Source organism: Leishmania braziliensis, chromosome 32 (genome assembly GCF_000002845.2).
Source record: "Leishmania braziliensis MHOM/BR/75/M2904 complete genome, chromosome 32".
Lineage (NCBI taxonomy): Eukaryota > Euglenozoa > Kinetoplastea > Trypanosomatida > Trypanosomatidae > Leishmania > Leishmania braziliensis.
This window is the reverse complement of record NC_009324.2, coordinates 199,730-215,033: the sequence shown is the minus strand read 5'-3', so window position 1 is coordinate 215,033 and position 15,304 is coordinate 199,730. Positions and strand designations below refer to the sequence as shown.

At 50.1% G+C, this 15,304-nt stretch overlaps 7 protein-coding genes across 7 annotated transcripts; 6 read left to right on the top strand and 1 right to left on the bottom strand.

Annotated features, from left to right (window-relative positions):
- Positions 1-312: 312 nt before the first annotated feature.
- LBRM_32_0610 (conserved hypothetical protein) lies at positions 313-1,464 on the bottom strand (the record flags this gene model as incomplete). Its single annotated transcript, XM_001567369.1, has 1 exon — positions 313-1,464. The coding sequence occupies one exon, from the start codon at positions 1,462-1,464 to the stop codon at positions 313-315; it is 1,152 nt and encodes a 383-aa protein (XP_001567419.1).
- A 1,871-nt stretch (positions 1,465-3,335) lies between these two features.
- Positions 3,336-3,947, top strand: LBRM_32_0600 (putative ras-related rab-4; the record flags this gene model as incomplete). Its single annotated transcript, XM_001567368.1, has 1 exon — positions 3,336-3,947. The coding sequence occupies one exon, from the start codon at positions 3,336-3,338 to the stop codon at positions 3,945-3,947; it is 612 nt and encodes a 203-aa protein (XP_001567418.1).
- A 621-nt stretch (positions 3,948-4,568) lies between these two features.
- LBRM_32_0590 (conserved hypothetical protein) lies at positions 4,569-5,351 on the top strand (the record flags this gene model as incomplete). The annotated part of the gene is made up of 1 exon (XM_001567367.1): positions 4,569-5,351. The coding sequence occupies one exon, from the start codon at positions 4,569-4,571 to the stop codon at positions 5,349-5,351; it is 783 nt and encodes a 260-aa protein (XP_001567417.1).
- A 580-nt stretch (positions 5,352-5,931) lies between these two features.
- LBRM_32_0580 (conserved hypothetical protein) lies at positions 5,932-7,023 on the top strand (the record flags this gene model as incomplete). The annotated part of the gene is made up of 1 exon (XM_001567366.1): positions 5,932-7,023. One exon carries the CDS (start codon positions 5,932-5,934, stop codon positions 7,021-7,023), a length of 1,092 nt encoding a protein of 363 aa, XP_001567416.1.
- Positions 7,024-8,111: 1,088 nt separating this feature from the next.
- On the top strand, positions 8,112-8,564 carry LBRM_32_0570 (putative profilin; the record flags this gene model as incomplete). The annotated part of the gene is made up of 1 exon (XM_001567365.1): positions 8,112-8,564. One exon carries the CDS (start codon positions 8,112-8,114, stop codon positions 8,562-8,564), a length of 453 nt encoding a protein of 150 aa, XP_001567415.1.
- A 2,752-nt stretch (positions 8,565-11,316) lies between these two features.
- Positions 11,317-11,754, top strand: LBRM_32_0560 (conserved hypothetical protein; the record flags this gene model as incomplete). The annotated part of the gene is made up of 1 exon (XM_001567364.1): positions 11,317-11,754. One exon carries the CDS (start codon positions 11,317-11,319, stop codon positions 11,752-11,754), a length of 438 nt encoding a protein of 145 aa, XP_001567414.1.
- Positions 11,755-12,880: 1,126 nt separating this feature from the next.
- Positions 12,881-14,413, top strand: LBRM_32_0550 (conserved hypothetical protein; the record flags this gene model as incomplete). The annotated part of the gene is made up of 1 exon (XM_001567363.1): positions 12,881-14,413. One exon carries the CDS (start codon positions 12,881-12,883, stop codon positions 14,411-14,413), a length of 1,533 nt encoding a protein of 510 aa, XP_001567413.1.
- Positions 14,414-15,304: the final 891 nt, after the last annotated feature.

Here is a 15,304-nt window from a genome sequence, read left to right as displayed (position 1 = left end):
CGAGCCAGAGAGCAGAGTGCTTGTTTGGTGTGGTAAATCTTTTTGCAATAGTCAGATAAGAACGACGAATGGCCCCATCTGACTTCACTGTCAAAAAGGTGGGATTGCAAAAATCGCACGACTAGGAAAGAAAGGCAGAATACAGTTAAAGTCCGTGCTTCGTCCTTTTTTCTCGGCTTCGTAAATAAAGATATCCAACAATACGGAGAGGAACAAGAATAGTAAAGAAGAATTACCACTAGCTCTCTCCACAAAGAGACACGAAGAGAAAAAAAATTGAGAAAGCAGCAGGTGACACATGGAGCACTACAGTCACATATTTTCAAGACGAGATATTCGACTTTCTAATCCCTCAAGGTGTCTCATAATACGTGATTCTACTTCCTCGAGAAGTTTCGTAAACTGAACGAAATCGAGAGTCACGAAACGCTGCTGTTGTTGCTGGGGCTGAAGTGGTTGTCGACTACTGCTGCTATCGGAATCTACTGAGCTCATACTGGAAAGCCTCGTAGGAAACGCGTCAAAAGAAGAGTGCAGCTCGCGCTCCGAATGACTAGACCGATTCAAGGGCAGGGGCTCGGGCACAACCACAGGATCCCACACGGTGCGCAGCAAAATCAAGTAATTAAGGTCACCGCGATAGACAGAGAGCCGCCATCGCTCATGGTTGCCTCTCTTCTGACATTCCTCTGTGCAGTAAAGTGTTGTACGGTGAAATTTTTTGCTCTCGTGAACGAGGACCTTACCGCTGCCAAGGGTCCCAACCCAAGAGTGTCCGAGAAACGGAGTATCAACGGATGCAATCCCCTCCGCTCGTGTAATGTAAACCATTCCGTTCCAACAGTCTCCTGGATGCTGTCCGAAAACACCCATGTAACACTTTTGCAGCTCCACGTTCGAGGTCTCCAAATTGCTAAGAAGGGCAAGTAAATCACGATCACCGATCAGAGAAGAAGCTCCTGCCCAGTAGGGTGTTTCACAGTCAGTATTTCCCTCCTCTGGCATCACTTTTTTCGGAAATTGACAGCGCTTTCCCGAGTAATGCATCACAGAATCGCCCTCGCTTGAGAACACCGAATCCGCGCACAACGTAGTGCTCTCATCCTCCGGCTCTGGCCCATATTTTCCCACCAATATGGCAAATAGTTGCTCCTCTTCACCTCGGCACTCGCATAACAACTTCTCCACATTGCAGAGCTTTTGAGGATTGTACTTCTTGTAAAACCTCTGAAGGCGCTCGTAGTAGCCTCTGCGGATACTCTCGTTAGCAGTGTCCCCGTCGTCCTGTGCTGCATATCCCGAGTTGCTTTCTCGTGATTCCCAGCCTGGCTCACTCGTGTGGAATAATCGCTGCGACGCAGCATTGTGCTGCTCATGAAAAGCCGACTCCGGATGAAATGAGACGGTCCGTGCATATCGCAGGTCACTCTGCCCTTTCAATGTAGTGGCACCGGAAGCACTCATGTTACGGAAAAGAAACTAGAGAAACCAATCAGCATGCATGGGTAATGGCATGGAAAAGAAACATTTAAAAAGTGCTGAAAATAAAAAAAAAAATAAAGAGGAAAGATATTTTAAAAGGAGTGTCGCACCATGAGGAAAACCTGTCGTTAGACACCTCAATATGGTAGAAAAGAGCGTCTTTCCAATATTTTTTCGGGATTGATCCTGAAGCACCAAGATGATACGGGTGGTATTTGGAAATCAGAAAAGATAACAGATTTTCCAGAATCCACTTCAATTTCTATTTTTTTTTTTTCGTCTAGCACTTCTACATCAAGGTCATCACATGTAATTAAGGACAAAAGAGCTTCTGCTGATTCTCCAGTTATGAGGTCAACTTGAAAACAGCGAGACGATAACATATCACTGTATTGAAATCCCTTCGCCTGCGATGTGCATTTTTTCGCGGGTAGGCTTTGGATCGCCAGGATCCCACACATCTTTAAGCTACAAAAGTCTTTGAGTCTCTCAAACCCCACTGCATTACATCCTTTCTCTCACCGTGTTGTGTTTCAGACTTCAAGGATACCAGAAGAGCAATAAAATGTGAGGAATACTCTCTTCACAAACGCATCCATTCTTCTATAAAACTTGAGCCAATTTCCACTTAGCACATTGCAGACCCATCGCGTGCTGCGAAGCAGCAGCATGCACGCGGTACAGCAGTGCGCCAACCCAGCCACCCGAGCACGGCCTCAGGCCCATACTCTGCCCACCTACACACCCCGCACCACAGGTCGCCTCGCAGCCGCGCCCACCATGCCGGCCGCCCCCGCAGCGAGGCCCCGGGTCCGGGGTGCCGCTCGGGTCGCGCTGCCACCCTGTCTAGCACACGGATGGCACAAGCGTCCTCGCGGTCGCAGGTCGCGCCGGCGCATCGCCATCCACGACCGGGCTGTCGGCATGCGGTGCGATGCGGCGCTCGGGCTCCCCTCCCCACGTCCTAGGTGCCTGACCCTTGTCGCCACCAGAAGCGGCTCGGCAGGGGGGCGGGGTGGCTGTCTGACTCCCCCCCCCGCAGAGTGAGAGGAGGAAGGGGGGACCCACTCGACACTGAGGCAAGCGCTGGGGCTTCCGTCCCCGCCATTGCAGAGTAAGAGGTTACGCTGGCACGCAAGGAATGCAGGGCTGTTGGACAATTCGAAGCTCAACGGTGAGAATGGTGTAGGCAGCGGCAGTTGAGGGGATGACTTTGGAAAAGCTGTTGGTAACTCTCACAAAACGGGATGTCTCCTTATTTATAGCTACTGGCAAGTATTTGCCCGTAGACGGGGTACGAATAGCTCTTTTTCAGGTGAAAGAAGTGCTGGGCATTCACGCCACTTTATTTGCTGCGCAAAGCCAGATGAGAGAAAGAGTTTCTCCACCTCACTTCGTGTAAAACATTGTCCGTGCATCACGAAGAGATGACTATATGACACTGTAGCTCCGCAGAGGGAATTCTGCAATGAATCGCGGCAGTTATTTCTAATGCAGCGCGCAGAAGCACGCTACCTTTTGTTGGGGAAACAGGATTATTAATCATACCCCGCAATGCAAAATGTGCTTGTTCTAAGGAAATCAATAATCAGTTTGAACAGAAATTATTGCTCCATAGTACGCTCTCTCTTTCTGGTGCTATCGACGAACCATCCCTGTGAATTTTTTCCGTACCCTTCTTTGTTATCACGTTTCTTGAAGCCTCTCCCATGGTGCTAGTGGCTTGTACTGAAGCAAAAAAATATTGTTTTCTCGTGCCGCCAGCTAACCACATTACAGCACATCAGGTAGCAGGGAAACCTAAGCACACGTGTCTGTTTTCTCCGCTATACCCTAGGAAATTCTGTTAAAAGATGGCGGACAAGTACCAACAGCTGATGAAACTCATTGTCATCGGAGACAGTGGCGTTGGCAAGTCGTGTCTGTTGCACCGCTTCATTGAGGACATTTTTTCAGAAGAGCAAACACAGACCATTGGCATCGAGTATGGCGCCAAGATTATTGATTTGGGAGGAGTGAAGGTCAAGCTGCAGATCTGGGACACGGCTGGTCAGGAACGGTATAAATCCGTTACGAGGAGCTATTATCGTGGTGCTACTGGATGCCTCATTGTCTACGACGTCATGAATAGAAGCTCGTACGAAAGTGTCCCGCAATGGCTAAGCGACGTACGACAGCTAGCAGGAAGCGATGTTGTCGTAATGCTTATCGGAAATAAAATCGATGTGGCAAAAGGGAATAGCTTGCGTGCAGTACAGCACAACGAGGCATCTTTGTACGCCCAGCAAAATGGTCTGCTTCACTTTGAAACGTCCGCGGCTACAGGCGAGTTCGTAACAGAAGCTTTTCTGAGAGTCGCTAAAAGTGCTGTGTCGTTGGCAATCGCTGCAGAGCCCGCGAACGATGTTCAGCTGAGCCAGGACAACAAGACAAACAGCTCGTACCTCTCGTCGTGCTCTTGCTAACTCTACTGCTCTGTGCCTTACCGCTGCCCTTACTTGGTGCTCACTATAGCAACAAGCTTTGCTTGCAAAACGAACAAAAAAGAAGAACAAGTCACTTTCGCTTTCCTGTCAGCACTTGTATTTGCTTCTCAACACCGCTTTTTGACACTCCTTCATCTTTTCATTTTTTATTTATCGATTATTTTTCCTATTATTGCTATTTGCTATATTTTTTTGATACACATGAAAAAAGAACTAACATTTTTGAGGAAAGACGATGAGACAGCTGCAATACTTTAGCGCCAAGTGTTCTCTAACACCAAGTCACTGTTTTCCTGTTCGTTTAGCCAGCACTTATTGCAATGTGCTGCATAAACCGCCCTAGCCGACGCTCGTATTGAGAACCATTGATGCCACAATAATGATGCACGGGTCTTGCAGCGAATTACCATTCGAGGAGTTAATGTGCTCCTTTTTTTTTGAGTGCACTTGCTCGTGTTCTCAACAACCTTTATTTATCACTGTCTCACATAATCACGACGGATATGCCTGCTTTTTTTTTGTTCACTAGCGAACAGGGAATCTAGACTTCAAACACAATTGTGAAGGCACCATTACCAAATCTTGCTATTTCATGTTCTAATGCCTACCAAAAGTACACAGTTGAGGAAGCAGACGCTTCACGATGGGCGAAAATCTCGTGTGGAGAAGCTTGTGGAGCTTGTTTTTATCAAAAGTCCACGAACACTGAGCTTCTCTCACCGCTCGTTGGGAAGCCTGCGGCATCCGTACTCGAGTCTCATTTGTGAAATGTCTGCTGCTTTCACCTCTACTAAAGACAAAATCACGTACTTATTAGAGGCATTTTCGGATGCCAAATCTGAAATGCAAATCTGGATGCGCGTGGAGCGTATTTTTGATTCGAAGCTCGCCGATGTCTTGATGGAGAAGCTGAAATTTGAGCTGTTGCTCTCCTCTGAGCTCTTACACCGCTTTGAGGTACTGTGGAGTCGCCTTGGAGGTGTAAGCGGTGGCATTATTTCGGAGGATGCCTACAAGCAATTTCAACAGCTGCTTTATGTTGTTCTTTTCGGGATCGAAGATATGGCTTTGCTGCCGGCAACAAGACAATTTATCCTGGAAGACTATCAGTACGACTCGCGAGGGAATATCGGGGTAGACTTTGGTAGCTTTGCCAATTCAATGCTTGAACTAGTGGATAATTGGACTCGAAGTCGTATAGTGGCTGATTATGTTGAATTCGTTGACAGGATTATTGAGTGCTACCCAGCCAGCTCAGCGCAGTCATGTAAGGCACATGCGCCAGATGAGTTCACCCTTAGCAGGGAAGCTTTCTTCCGCGGTGGGGTTGTGGTTCCCAAGGTAGAATGCGAGCAGGTTGTCTACAACAGAACAACACTGTAACTCTTGTCGTTTTTTCGCGGCATTGCATGGATGTAAGCTGCCAGAAGAGCAAGTGACTCTGCGTTTTTTTTTTTTTTTGTAGGCAATGCTTATTTTTTTTTTCCCATTTCGGTGCTTTCGAGCTTTTGGTATGGTATGAGGCCTCTCTGCTGTCTTTGCCGAAATACATGGAAAAGTCAAAGTAACCGCTAAATCGATGAAATGGTTGGCATCGAAAAAAAAAAAAGCTGCTGGCAACCCCTATCAAAGTTGAGAAGCAGGTGGTGCTGACTCACGGAAAAGAGCCCTCCTTTTTGGACTACCTTCTGTGGTCCCATAGAACGATCGAAATACGCAAGTCAAGCCAAATTGAAGAGATGTAATTGTCCTACAAGATGTATTTCACTTTATTTTTCTCACCTTTTCCTCTCTGCCTCCAGTCACAAACTCCTTTCTCGCCATTTCGTGCTTGTTTTTGACATATAGCTGTTGCTCTTTTTTCCCCTTCGTAGTACCTTTTGCGCATTACTGTATTTTGCTTCTACATTTCTGTACATTGTCTTTTTTTCTGCTTTTTTTTTTTTTATTCGACGCGATAGTCATGGTGGATCTAACCCCTAAGCCACATTCAAAAAACCGCCTTGAGCAGCAGCAGCTGCCGCACATCTATGCTCGTCATTCACCGCTATCTGTCTCTGTTATCTTTTTTCTTGTGGCACTCGCAACTATACCGTTGGGTATCGTCGTTATCGTGAGCGGGGATAGAACGACAGAACTTGATTTTCGTTACGACCATATCAACAACTACAAGTTTGTAATAGGGGCAGCTGGTAAGCACGCTGTCAATTTCACATTCAATGGCACCATGTTTTCTACTGGCGTCAAAACGCGGCTCATGTTCTCGTTGTCTACCAGCCTCACACCTCCAGTGTACATGATGTATCGCATTTCTCCGCTCTTTCAAAACTACCGCTTCTTTACTACATCCGTGGACCATGAACAACTTAGGGGCGGTACCGATGAAGTCATGAAGAGTTGCGCTCCATTCCGCTTTCCTGGTGAGGTTAGTGGCGTTAGCGTCGCCGGCTACTACAACCCATGTGGCGCCTACCCCTGGTTCCTGTTCAACGACAGTATCAGTTTGTACACGATGAACGGCACGCTCATCTGCGACGGCGGCGCCTTCACGCTCAACGGAACGAGTCTGAGGGCAGATAACAAGTGCGTGAAGACTGGCATCGCTCTCCGAAGGGATGTCAACGTAAGATATAAGCCCCCAAGAGAGATCCCCGGCCAAGGTCCGATGTGGAGTGCAGGCGGCAATATGTCAGCCACCGATCCATTTCTGAAACAAGGCTACTACTTTGGCGAGCCTGGTCACAATATCCCATCCAGCCTTGACGAGGATTTGATGGTGTGGCTCGACCCTGCTTTCACATCTGATGTGGCAAAGGACTACCGTATTATCAACGTCGGTTTGCCAGCCGGTGACTATTACTTCGAGATCATAGAACAGTTTCCGACTTCACCGTACGGAACAGAGAAGTTTGTGCAACTCGCTACTCGATCATGGATTGGCGGGAAGAACCACCATCTCGGCGCTTTGCTTATATTCATTGGTGGCGTGGCCTTTATCACGGCATTAATGCTTCTGTCAGCGCAGTGCTTCGTTATGCCAAGATATACAAAGTAGTACGCGTGCTTGGATCTTTACTCGAGGATCGCTATTTGATCACCTTGTGTTGCAGACCTTCAAGGTGGCACCTTCCTTGTGAAGCCGAAACCAGTAGTTCAATCTCATCTTCAAATGCTTTAATTTTCACAAGTAGTGTGGGCGCATCACCTATGAACATGTATCTCACATGCGACTCTTTTCTCACAGCCTGCCCTTGACTTACTTGCCTTTGTTTTTCCCTTTCGAGTGAGCGATGGTGAGATATGATTTCTGTGTTCCTCGATAGCGTTGAAGAGGACCTGGAAAAACGCACGAGGCAGGTGCCTGCGCTCTGTTATCCGGTGAAACCCGAATCGGACTCTTTTAGCAATGATTTTTCACTAGCACTGCTGGTTGCCGTCTCCTTTTTCGCGTTTTAGCGCCGCTCGCAGCGACTTTTTACTTGCTGTGAGAAACAATTCTAGTTCTTTTCACTTTCTTTGGAAGCGCTTTCCATTGAGAGTAACTGGCTATTTGTTTGTATACCTCCTCTCAATTTGCTTCTCTTTTTCGGCACTGATCGCACTGACTTTTGTTTTCGCGTTCTCAGCGGAGCTTTCTCCTGCCGTGTTGACATTTTCACTTTCTTCTCGTTTCCCCAATGGTTGATGCAGGGTTGTGTCAGCTGAGACATCGTCTACCCCACTCCCCGCCGCTCGGCTTACCCGTGTATCTGTATACGTGATCAATATAGAATGAGGCAATGCTATTTGCTATCTTCTCTCTTCAAAGGCGCGCAACAGTATTACGCCTTGTGGTGGTGCTGACCTTTGAAAACAAAGAGCGTTCCGTGTGCGCGTGAGAAAGTGTGTGGGCAGTTCCGCATTCTTTCCTTAGCGTTGAAATATCGAACAGTTTCATGAGCGTCTGAGAACTAGATGGCCGTATACACGCTCTCTTTCACTCTCCTTCACTTCCTATTCTTGTACTTGCGCCTCATGCTTTCATATATCCGCGTAGCACAGCAACAAAAGGACCCTGCTTTGTTGCCTCCAAAACAAGCAAAAAACGTGACCAAACAGCTTCACTCACCTTTTTCTACTTTTTGCTTGTCAGCAACTATCACCATGTCGTGGCAGGCGTACGTTGATGACAGCCTTATCGGCAGCGGTAACATGCACAGCGCCGCCATTATTGGAGCTGCTGACGGCAGCTACTGGGCGTACGGCGGTAGCTACATTCCGCAGCCGGAAGAGGTGAAACATATTCAGAAGTGCTTGGCCGACTTCTCGCTTGTGCAGTCCTCTGGTGTCACTATTTACGGTGTCAAGTTCTTTGGCCTCCAGTGCGGCACCGATGGCGACACTAAGCACATCTTCTTCAAGAAGGGTGCGGCTGGCGGATGCATTTACACTACGAAGCAGGCATTCATCGTTGCCGTGTACGGCGACCCCGGTGACACCTCCTCGCTCCAGCAGGCTCTTGCGAAGAACGCATCTCACGCGGCCGCCGTGAACCCTGCGGACTGCAACACGACAGTGAAGCGCATTGCGGATTACCTCGTCAAGCTTGGCTACTAATCACCAGCTGTGTATCCTGCAAACCCAGGAAAAGCACTCAAGCAGCAAAAGAAGAGCATTTCCCGGCACCTGAAGAGTCGTCGCACGCCATGGTGGCGGCCTTGTCTCACCTGCTCAGTACGTGCGTGTGAATAGTGTATGCTTCACAAATACTCATCTGCTTATCTCACGCTGCCTCTTCCTCCCCCTTTTTCCGCTGTCCCCTTATCTCCCTCTACTGGCTTCACCTCTGCGCTTTGATGTTCTTCCCTTTTCTTTGCCTTTGGCTAGCGTGCGGTGCTTTGATAACTCACACCGCTCTCCTCTTTGGTATGGTCGGTGGTTTGATACTGTGGATGGACTGCGACAGTGAGTTGGTGTTGGCCAACTTGCTGGGGGGGGGGGTGGAGCCCGGGGTGAAGGTCAGTTCTGCATTGCACTTTAGGACTGATTTGTAATACCCACTGGCGGTTCTACTTCGCACTGGTGGGAAGACTGCCGTCGTTCGTTCTTTCTCTCTCTCTCTCTCTGCGTGTGTGTAGCGAAGGTACGGGGGGGGGGGGAAGTGGAGTAAGAGAGGTAGATTCGTGCACAGGCAATTTCACGTGATCGCTGCTTCTTCAGCCCTTGCCCCCAAGTGAAGGCTTGCGGCAAACCCACATCCGTTTTCGCGTGTAGTGCTTCTCTGTCAATTTCCTTTTTAAATTTAGTTTACTCTTTGTCCTCTTTATAGTTCCTTTGTTGTGCTTCTTGATTATATCTGGCGAGATCCCTCTTCCTCGTTGCGGGAGTAGTCGAGGCGTGTTGGTGTGCCTCTCATTATATTCTTTCTTCCCTTTCATCTCGATTAGGCGGGTTGGTGAGTTTGTGTGTGCGCGTGTGCGCTTGCGTAGGTACAACGTTGTCGATGAAGATGTCAGAGAAGACCGCATTTTTGAACAAAAAACAAACAAACGAAAACACCAAACAAAATAGAAATGCTGAGAACAACAGTGCATATTTGCTCTGTGGCGCGTTCAACAAGATCATTCTTCTTTTTAGCCCTTTCTCGAATGTGTAGGAAACTGGAGAAAGGATGATGTTCGCTCAAGGCGGATTCGCGGAGGCAAAACAGTAACAGCAAGAACGAAGAATCGTTCGACAATAAGTGCCGCGACTCTTCAACCGGGTATCTTCAGAATGAAAGGCTGCTCGTGGCTAGTGCTGACAGTGGCAGTGCACTCTTGCAAATTGCACAGCCCTCTTTGCATCACTCATTTCCCCATCTCCCATCACGAGGTAGAAGACTCTATGTAGGGGAAAACGTCCCTGGAGCTTTGAGGACGTTCGCAAGAGACTTATGTTTCTCCGCTTTCACTCCCTTCTTTTCCACTTGCTCTTCGCCCCTCATGTTGGCCATGTCTTTCCCTTACAGTCATTGTGCGAAAGGGGTACACCAAAAGGGAAGCACGGAAAAAGCTAGGTCAGCAGTCCACTCTTGATAACTGGCATCTACTATACGCTCTTCAGTGGCACCTACCCTTTTCCCCATCGCTTCCTCCTGCTACATTCTCTGAGTCTGTGTTGTTCTACCCTCTCTTTTTCTGCTTCTGGGTCTTTTTATCTTCGCTTCTGAGTGGGCGCTTTCCCGGCTTGATGGGCACGCTGGCATCCCGAGGGTGAATTGCTCATCAAAAGAATTGCGATAATAGAGCTGAAGCACGGGAAGGGGGTAGGATGGTGTTTTCCAGTCTCAAAAGTATTTCTTCCACAGTGGCTCTCGTTTCTTTTCGCTGTGCTTGATCCGCTCTTTCTCTCGTCACTTTCGCCCCGTCCGCGCCCTCTTCACTCTGCAACAGACAAAGATACGTGCAAGCGCACACCCAACAATTAAGCAGAGTAATAAAGCGCCCCGCCCGCTGAAACGAGCGTGTTCATGTTTTCTGGTACCCGACCAGTAGCCCCACTTGGCGCGTCGATGCCACCGGCGTGGATGCACCAGTGCTACCGTAATGTCGTGTGCACGTGCGGCGCGGTAGTGTGTACGCAGTGCTCGCGCGTGTGCATGGCGTGTGACTGCCACGTGTGCCCACACTGCCTTTCTTTCAACATGCTCCACTGCAAGAGCTGCTGCATTGCATTTTTTCGAAACAGCAAGTACCACTTGTGACGGGTCTGCAGGCATCGGCGGTCATCCTCCCTCCTCACCTGCGCTACGCGTGATCGCTTGGCCGCCTTCTTGACATTATGCGTTGGGATATGTTATCGAATATAAGTCAACGTGCCGCCGCGACGCGGGCAGTGTGTACATAACAGGAATATCTGCTATGCACGAGAACAAATCAAATACAAAAGTAACTGACAGGAAGGAGATGCCGAGTCTTAGCAACTCTGCACTTTTTATTAGCGCATCGCCACACAGGGACTTTGAATTCCTTCGTGGTTGAGGATTGTGTGCCTCTTTGACGGCCTTGCTCCCCGAGCACTTCGATCTTCTCACTGCATGCTTTCTCTTCTTTGCTCCTTACGGCTGTTGCTGCTGCCTCTCCTACCTTTGTTCTGTCTTCTCTTCCATTCTGTACTCCTCAACCCCCTTTCCTTCTGTCTTGCTGCGGAGCTATTTTTTTCTTCCAGTTACGCAAGACGCACACTAGTACAGAATTGGCACCTGCGAGCTTGCCCAGGTGAGCGAAAGAGAGAGGCCCACTTACTTTTCCTTCCCCTTCCGCACCCAGTTGTAATCATTTTTGTCTTCTCCCAGTCTTGCGTAGCAAAGCTCCGCTGACACCCCGCCATGTTGGTCCGCAGTATCACCAAGTGCGTTGTCCCATTAATCAAGGCTACGTGCTACACATGTTCCTACATTTTTGAGCATCCGCCCACCGCCATGGGGCCCACCTCAATACTGCCTCTTCACAACAAGTCCATGCCTACACCACTTCTTAACCCAGAGCGACTGCAGGAGATTAGCTGTGGTACTGGCCAGCCGGCCCAGCGTGGCCGCCGAAAGCCGCTCGTGTGGAAGCGCCGCAAGCCGTGGTTCGACCACCAGTGGTCGCTCGATCTGCAACGCATCAAAAAGGGCCCTGAAACGCCTCACTTCCCCGACGGTGTCCCGTTTACGCAGATTCGCGCTTTCCAGTCGTTTGCAGGGCGTTCCTGGAAGATCAACGCCGGCCGCCGACGCAAGATCCGCTTGTCTCTCAAGCGTGGTCGCCGGAAGCTGCTGTAACCGCGGCATCGCGAGGCAGTGAGCCAGAGCTTTGTAGCATGCCACGTTCTTCTCGCTAGTCCTTGTTCAATTTTTTTTGTGTCATGTGGGCCTCTGAATGCATCTCCGTCCCGTCGCTGGAGAGAAAGAGAGCAGGTTGATGTGTAGGGCTGCTGAAATTGGTACAAGACCTACGCTGTCTTTGTCGATGTGAAACTGGCAGAAGGTGTACAGCAATAGGGTGCTACTGTCGGTGCGCTAACTGTATAGCTGTTGCTCCGCTCGGTTACATCACGTCTCTCTCTCTCTCTGTTGTGGGGTAGCCGCTTTACTGTTTGACTCTTTTTTCCATGTCTCGTGCTAATGGCATAGAGAAGCAAACAACAATGCAAAGAACATCAGAGAGACATGCAGTGAGAACCTCACTGCAGTACACCTCATTGGGCCCTTCTTGGATTGATGCGCTCGGGCAGCATGGCGGGGGGGGGGGAAAGGGAGTGGGATGTGGTGTGTTTCTCCTCCAGTCAGCACCAGAGTGCCTGACGACAGCCCCCCTCTCTCTTTGTGATGAGAGGTGTGGCCATGGATGCTGCTTGTCAGTTGTACAATAGACAGCGCCTCTCATTTTTTTCTTTCCCTCATCCCTGTGTGCACATTGTTAAGATGAGCCAAACTTGAATACTGCGCATTGAATGGAAGTTCTTGCCTCTCGTCGTGACGGCACTGAGTTTTCGATGGCCGCTGTCTCCTACGCCATCATATATTTCCTCTTCCTCATGCTCTTCTCCTCGGTTTCCCCTTTTCTTGTGTCCACGGCGTCGTGTCTTTCCTCTTCAACGACTTCCCGCCCCCCCCGCTGCAGCGCGCCCGACGAGTCGCTCTCTGTAAGCGGTAACGATCGGTACTGTGGTGGTGCGCCTGTTTCACCACCACACACGCCCTTTTCGTCCCCTTCGTTCCAGCGTATTGCTTGCCTGTTCTTATGCTTCACCGCCTGTACTTATTTATTGCTCTTTGCAGATAACCTACGTAGTGAACGCTGGTTGGCGTACGCACGTGCATCGATCTGGTTATCGCTCCATCCTCAGAGCTTCTCTTTTATTTGTGCTTTTCGTACTCCTCTAGGTGCTCTTGTTTCTCCTCGTTGATGTCAAACATGCAGCGAGGCCGAGGCGTGAAGCTGTGTACAGCTCTAGGCCTGGCACTCATGGCGGTGCTTTTGCTGAGTAATGTGACCGCTGCAAAGACCAGGTGTGACTTTAATACCCAGCGCGTGCAGTGCGGTGACCTTGCGTGCGACAAGAAGGCACAGATCTGCATCGCTTGTCGCACCGATAGTGACTGCTACCCTGACGCGATGTCCTGTGACATGACCTCGGGCAAGTGCAAGGTGCGCGGCTTCACCTCCCTTTTCGGGGCGCGAACCATCTTTACGATGCTAGGCACTTTCCTTATCTGTTCCATTTCCGTGATCTCTGGTGTCGGTGGTGGTGGCATTCTGGTGCCTCTGTTCTGCGGTATAATGAAGATTCCCATGCAGTTTGCAGTGGGGATGTCGCAGGCCACCATTTGCGGACAGAGTACCGTCAGCATGTACTTGATCGTGCAGCAGAAGCACCCCGACTCGAGTTGGGATCGTCCGCTGATCAACTACCAATATCTGAGCCTGATTCTGCCACTTGGTCTTATCGGTACCTTAATTGGCGGGATTTTGAGCAAGCTCTTCCCTGATGTGCTGCGCCTCCTTCTTCTCTTTGTGATACTCTCCACCGCGCTCTACCGCACCTTAGTGAAGGTGGTGAAGCAGTACAAGGAGGATACGAACGCGTGGCAGGCGACCGTGGAGGCAGATGGCGCGAATGCTGCGTCACAACAAGGGAACTATGGCAACAATGACGAGAGGCAGGGCTACGAGCTGATCAATAGGGCTGTCGATGCCAAGAGCGAGTCCCTCCAGGGTACTACGGTTTTGGCAACATCAGCGCACAGCCTTCCCGCTTTTGAGAACCCACCGCAATCGCAGTACCCGCAGCAGGAACTTGCCATGAACTTCACTTGTTTCCTAGTGTTGCTACTGTTTAACATTTTACGGATGTACTTGGTGTGTGGCGGCCTCTTGTACTGGCTGTGTGTGCTGATACCCCTAGTCTTTTTGAGCACCGTCTTCTACCTCAACTATGAGAAGCTGCGCAAACTGGTGGAGTCCGACTCGGCGCAGGTCACGTTCGCCTGGACTCAAAAGAACACAGTTATGTACCCGATGGTGGCAGTGATTGCAGGTGCGTCAGCAGCCATGCTTGGTATCGGCGGTGGCCTTGTTCTGGGGTTTGTGCTGAACGAGGTGGGTTTAGTCCCTCAACAAGCGTCGGCGACGGGCGGCATGGCCACCCTCTTTATCGCCTTCTCGTCTGTACTGGAGCTCCTCGTCACGGGCCACCTTGTCGTCGACTTTGGCATCGTCTTTTGCATTGTTGGGCTGTGCAGTGGCTCCCTAGGGCAGTTTGTGTTTATGGAGTACATCAAAGGGCACGGCCTGAACTACCTTATCATCGGTTCTCTCGCCTTCGTCCTTGGTGGTTCACTAGTGTCACTTGGTGGCTACGGTATCTACACAACCGTCATTTCAGTCCATGCAGGCCGCTCCTTGATGGCATTTGGCCACCTTTGTGCGAGGGCATAGCCGGCAGTCAAGCGATTCAGAATAGAAGCCGGAGGGAAAAGTGGAAAGCAGCGTCTTCCCACCCACCCTGTTCACCCGCGCGCCGTGTATACCCCCCCCCCCCTTTCCCGACATATACTACTCGATTGACGTTTCCTATCAAGGTGAAGACTCTTAACAGTCTTGCGTTCGATGTCGTTTCTCTTTTCTTCCCTCACCAAGGTGGTGCCCTCTTTTCTTCAAGTGGATGGGGAGCCTCTTCCTCGACTGACGGCTCCTCGACTCTACCCTTCTCTCTATTTCCGCCAACCAGAGGCGTGTTTAGCGCAGGAAAGGTGGGGATTAGGAGGCGAGGAAGGGGAGGGCGAGTGTGTGGGTAGGGAACGCACACGTGAGGTGTCATGGCTGTCGCGTGGTTCAGTTTGTGTTCGCTGCTTTTCTGTTTTGTTTGCCCCCTTGGGCGCTTACTCTTTTTTCTTCCCGAGTCCTTTTCCATTCTTCCCGGCTGAAAGTGGGCTATTGGCACCCCTCTGGAAGCTGTACATTCCCGATAACGATGCGGTGTCCTACCAACCTGTGACGCTGACCAGCAATCTGCGCAAGTTACTCGAGCAAATTATTTCGTGACGACTGTAGGACTAGCTGGAAGGAACGCTTCAACCACAGCAGTTTGGCTTCTGTCCTCACCGCTTAACTGCGGCCCCTTGCGCTTGCTCTTCCAGAAGGTAGCGCAGGGCTAGCCACGTACTAGGATAGGAGCACTGTTTGTGGGCCACGCTTGTGCTTAACTCGGTAGATTGCGGCACTACTATCACGGCAATGAGGAAGTTCAGCATGGACCTGCGCCTTACTCGCTGGATCGTGGATATTTCAGGCGATCGTCGTGCCCGTGTTCGCTTCCACAAAGCGAAA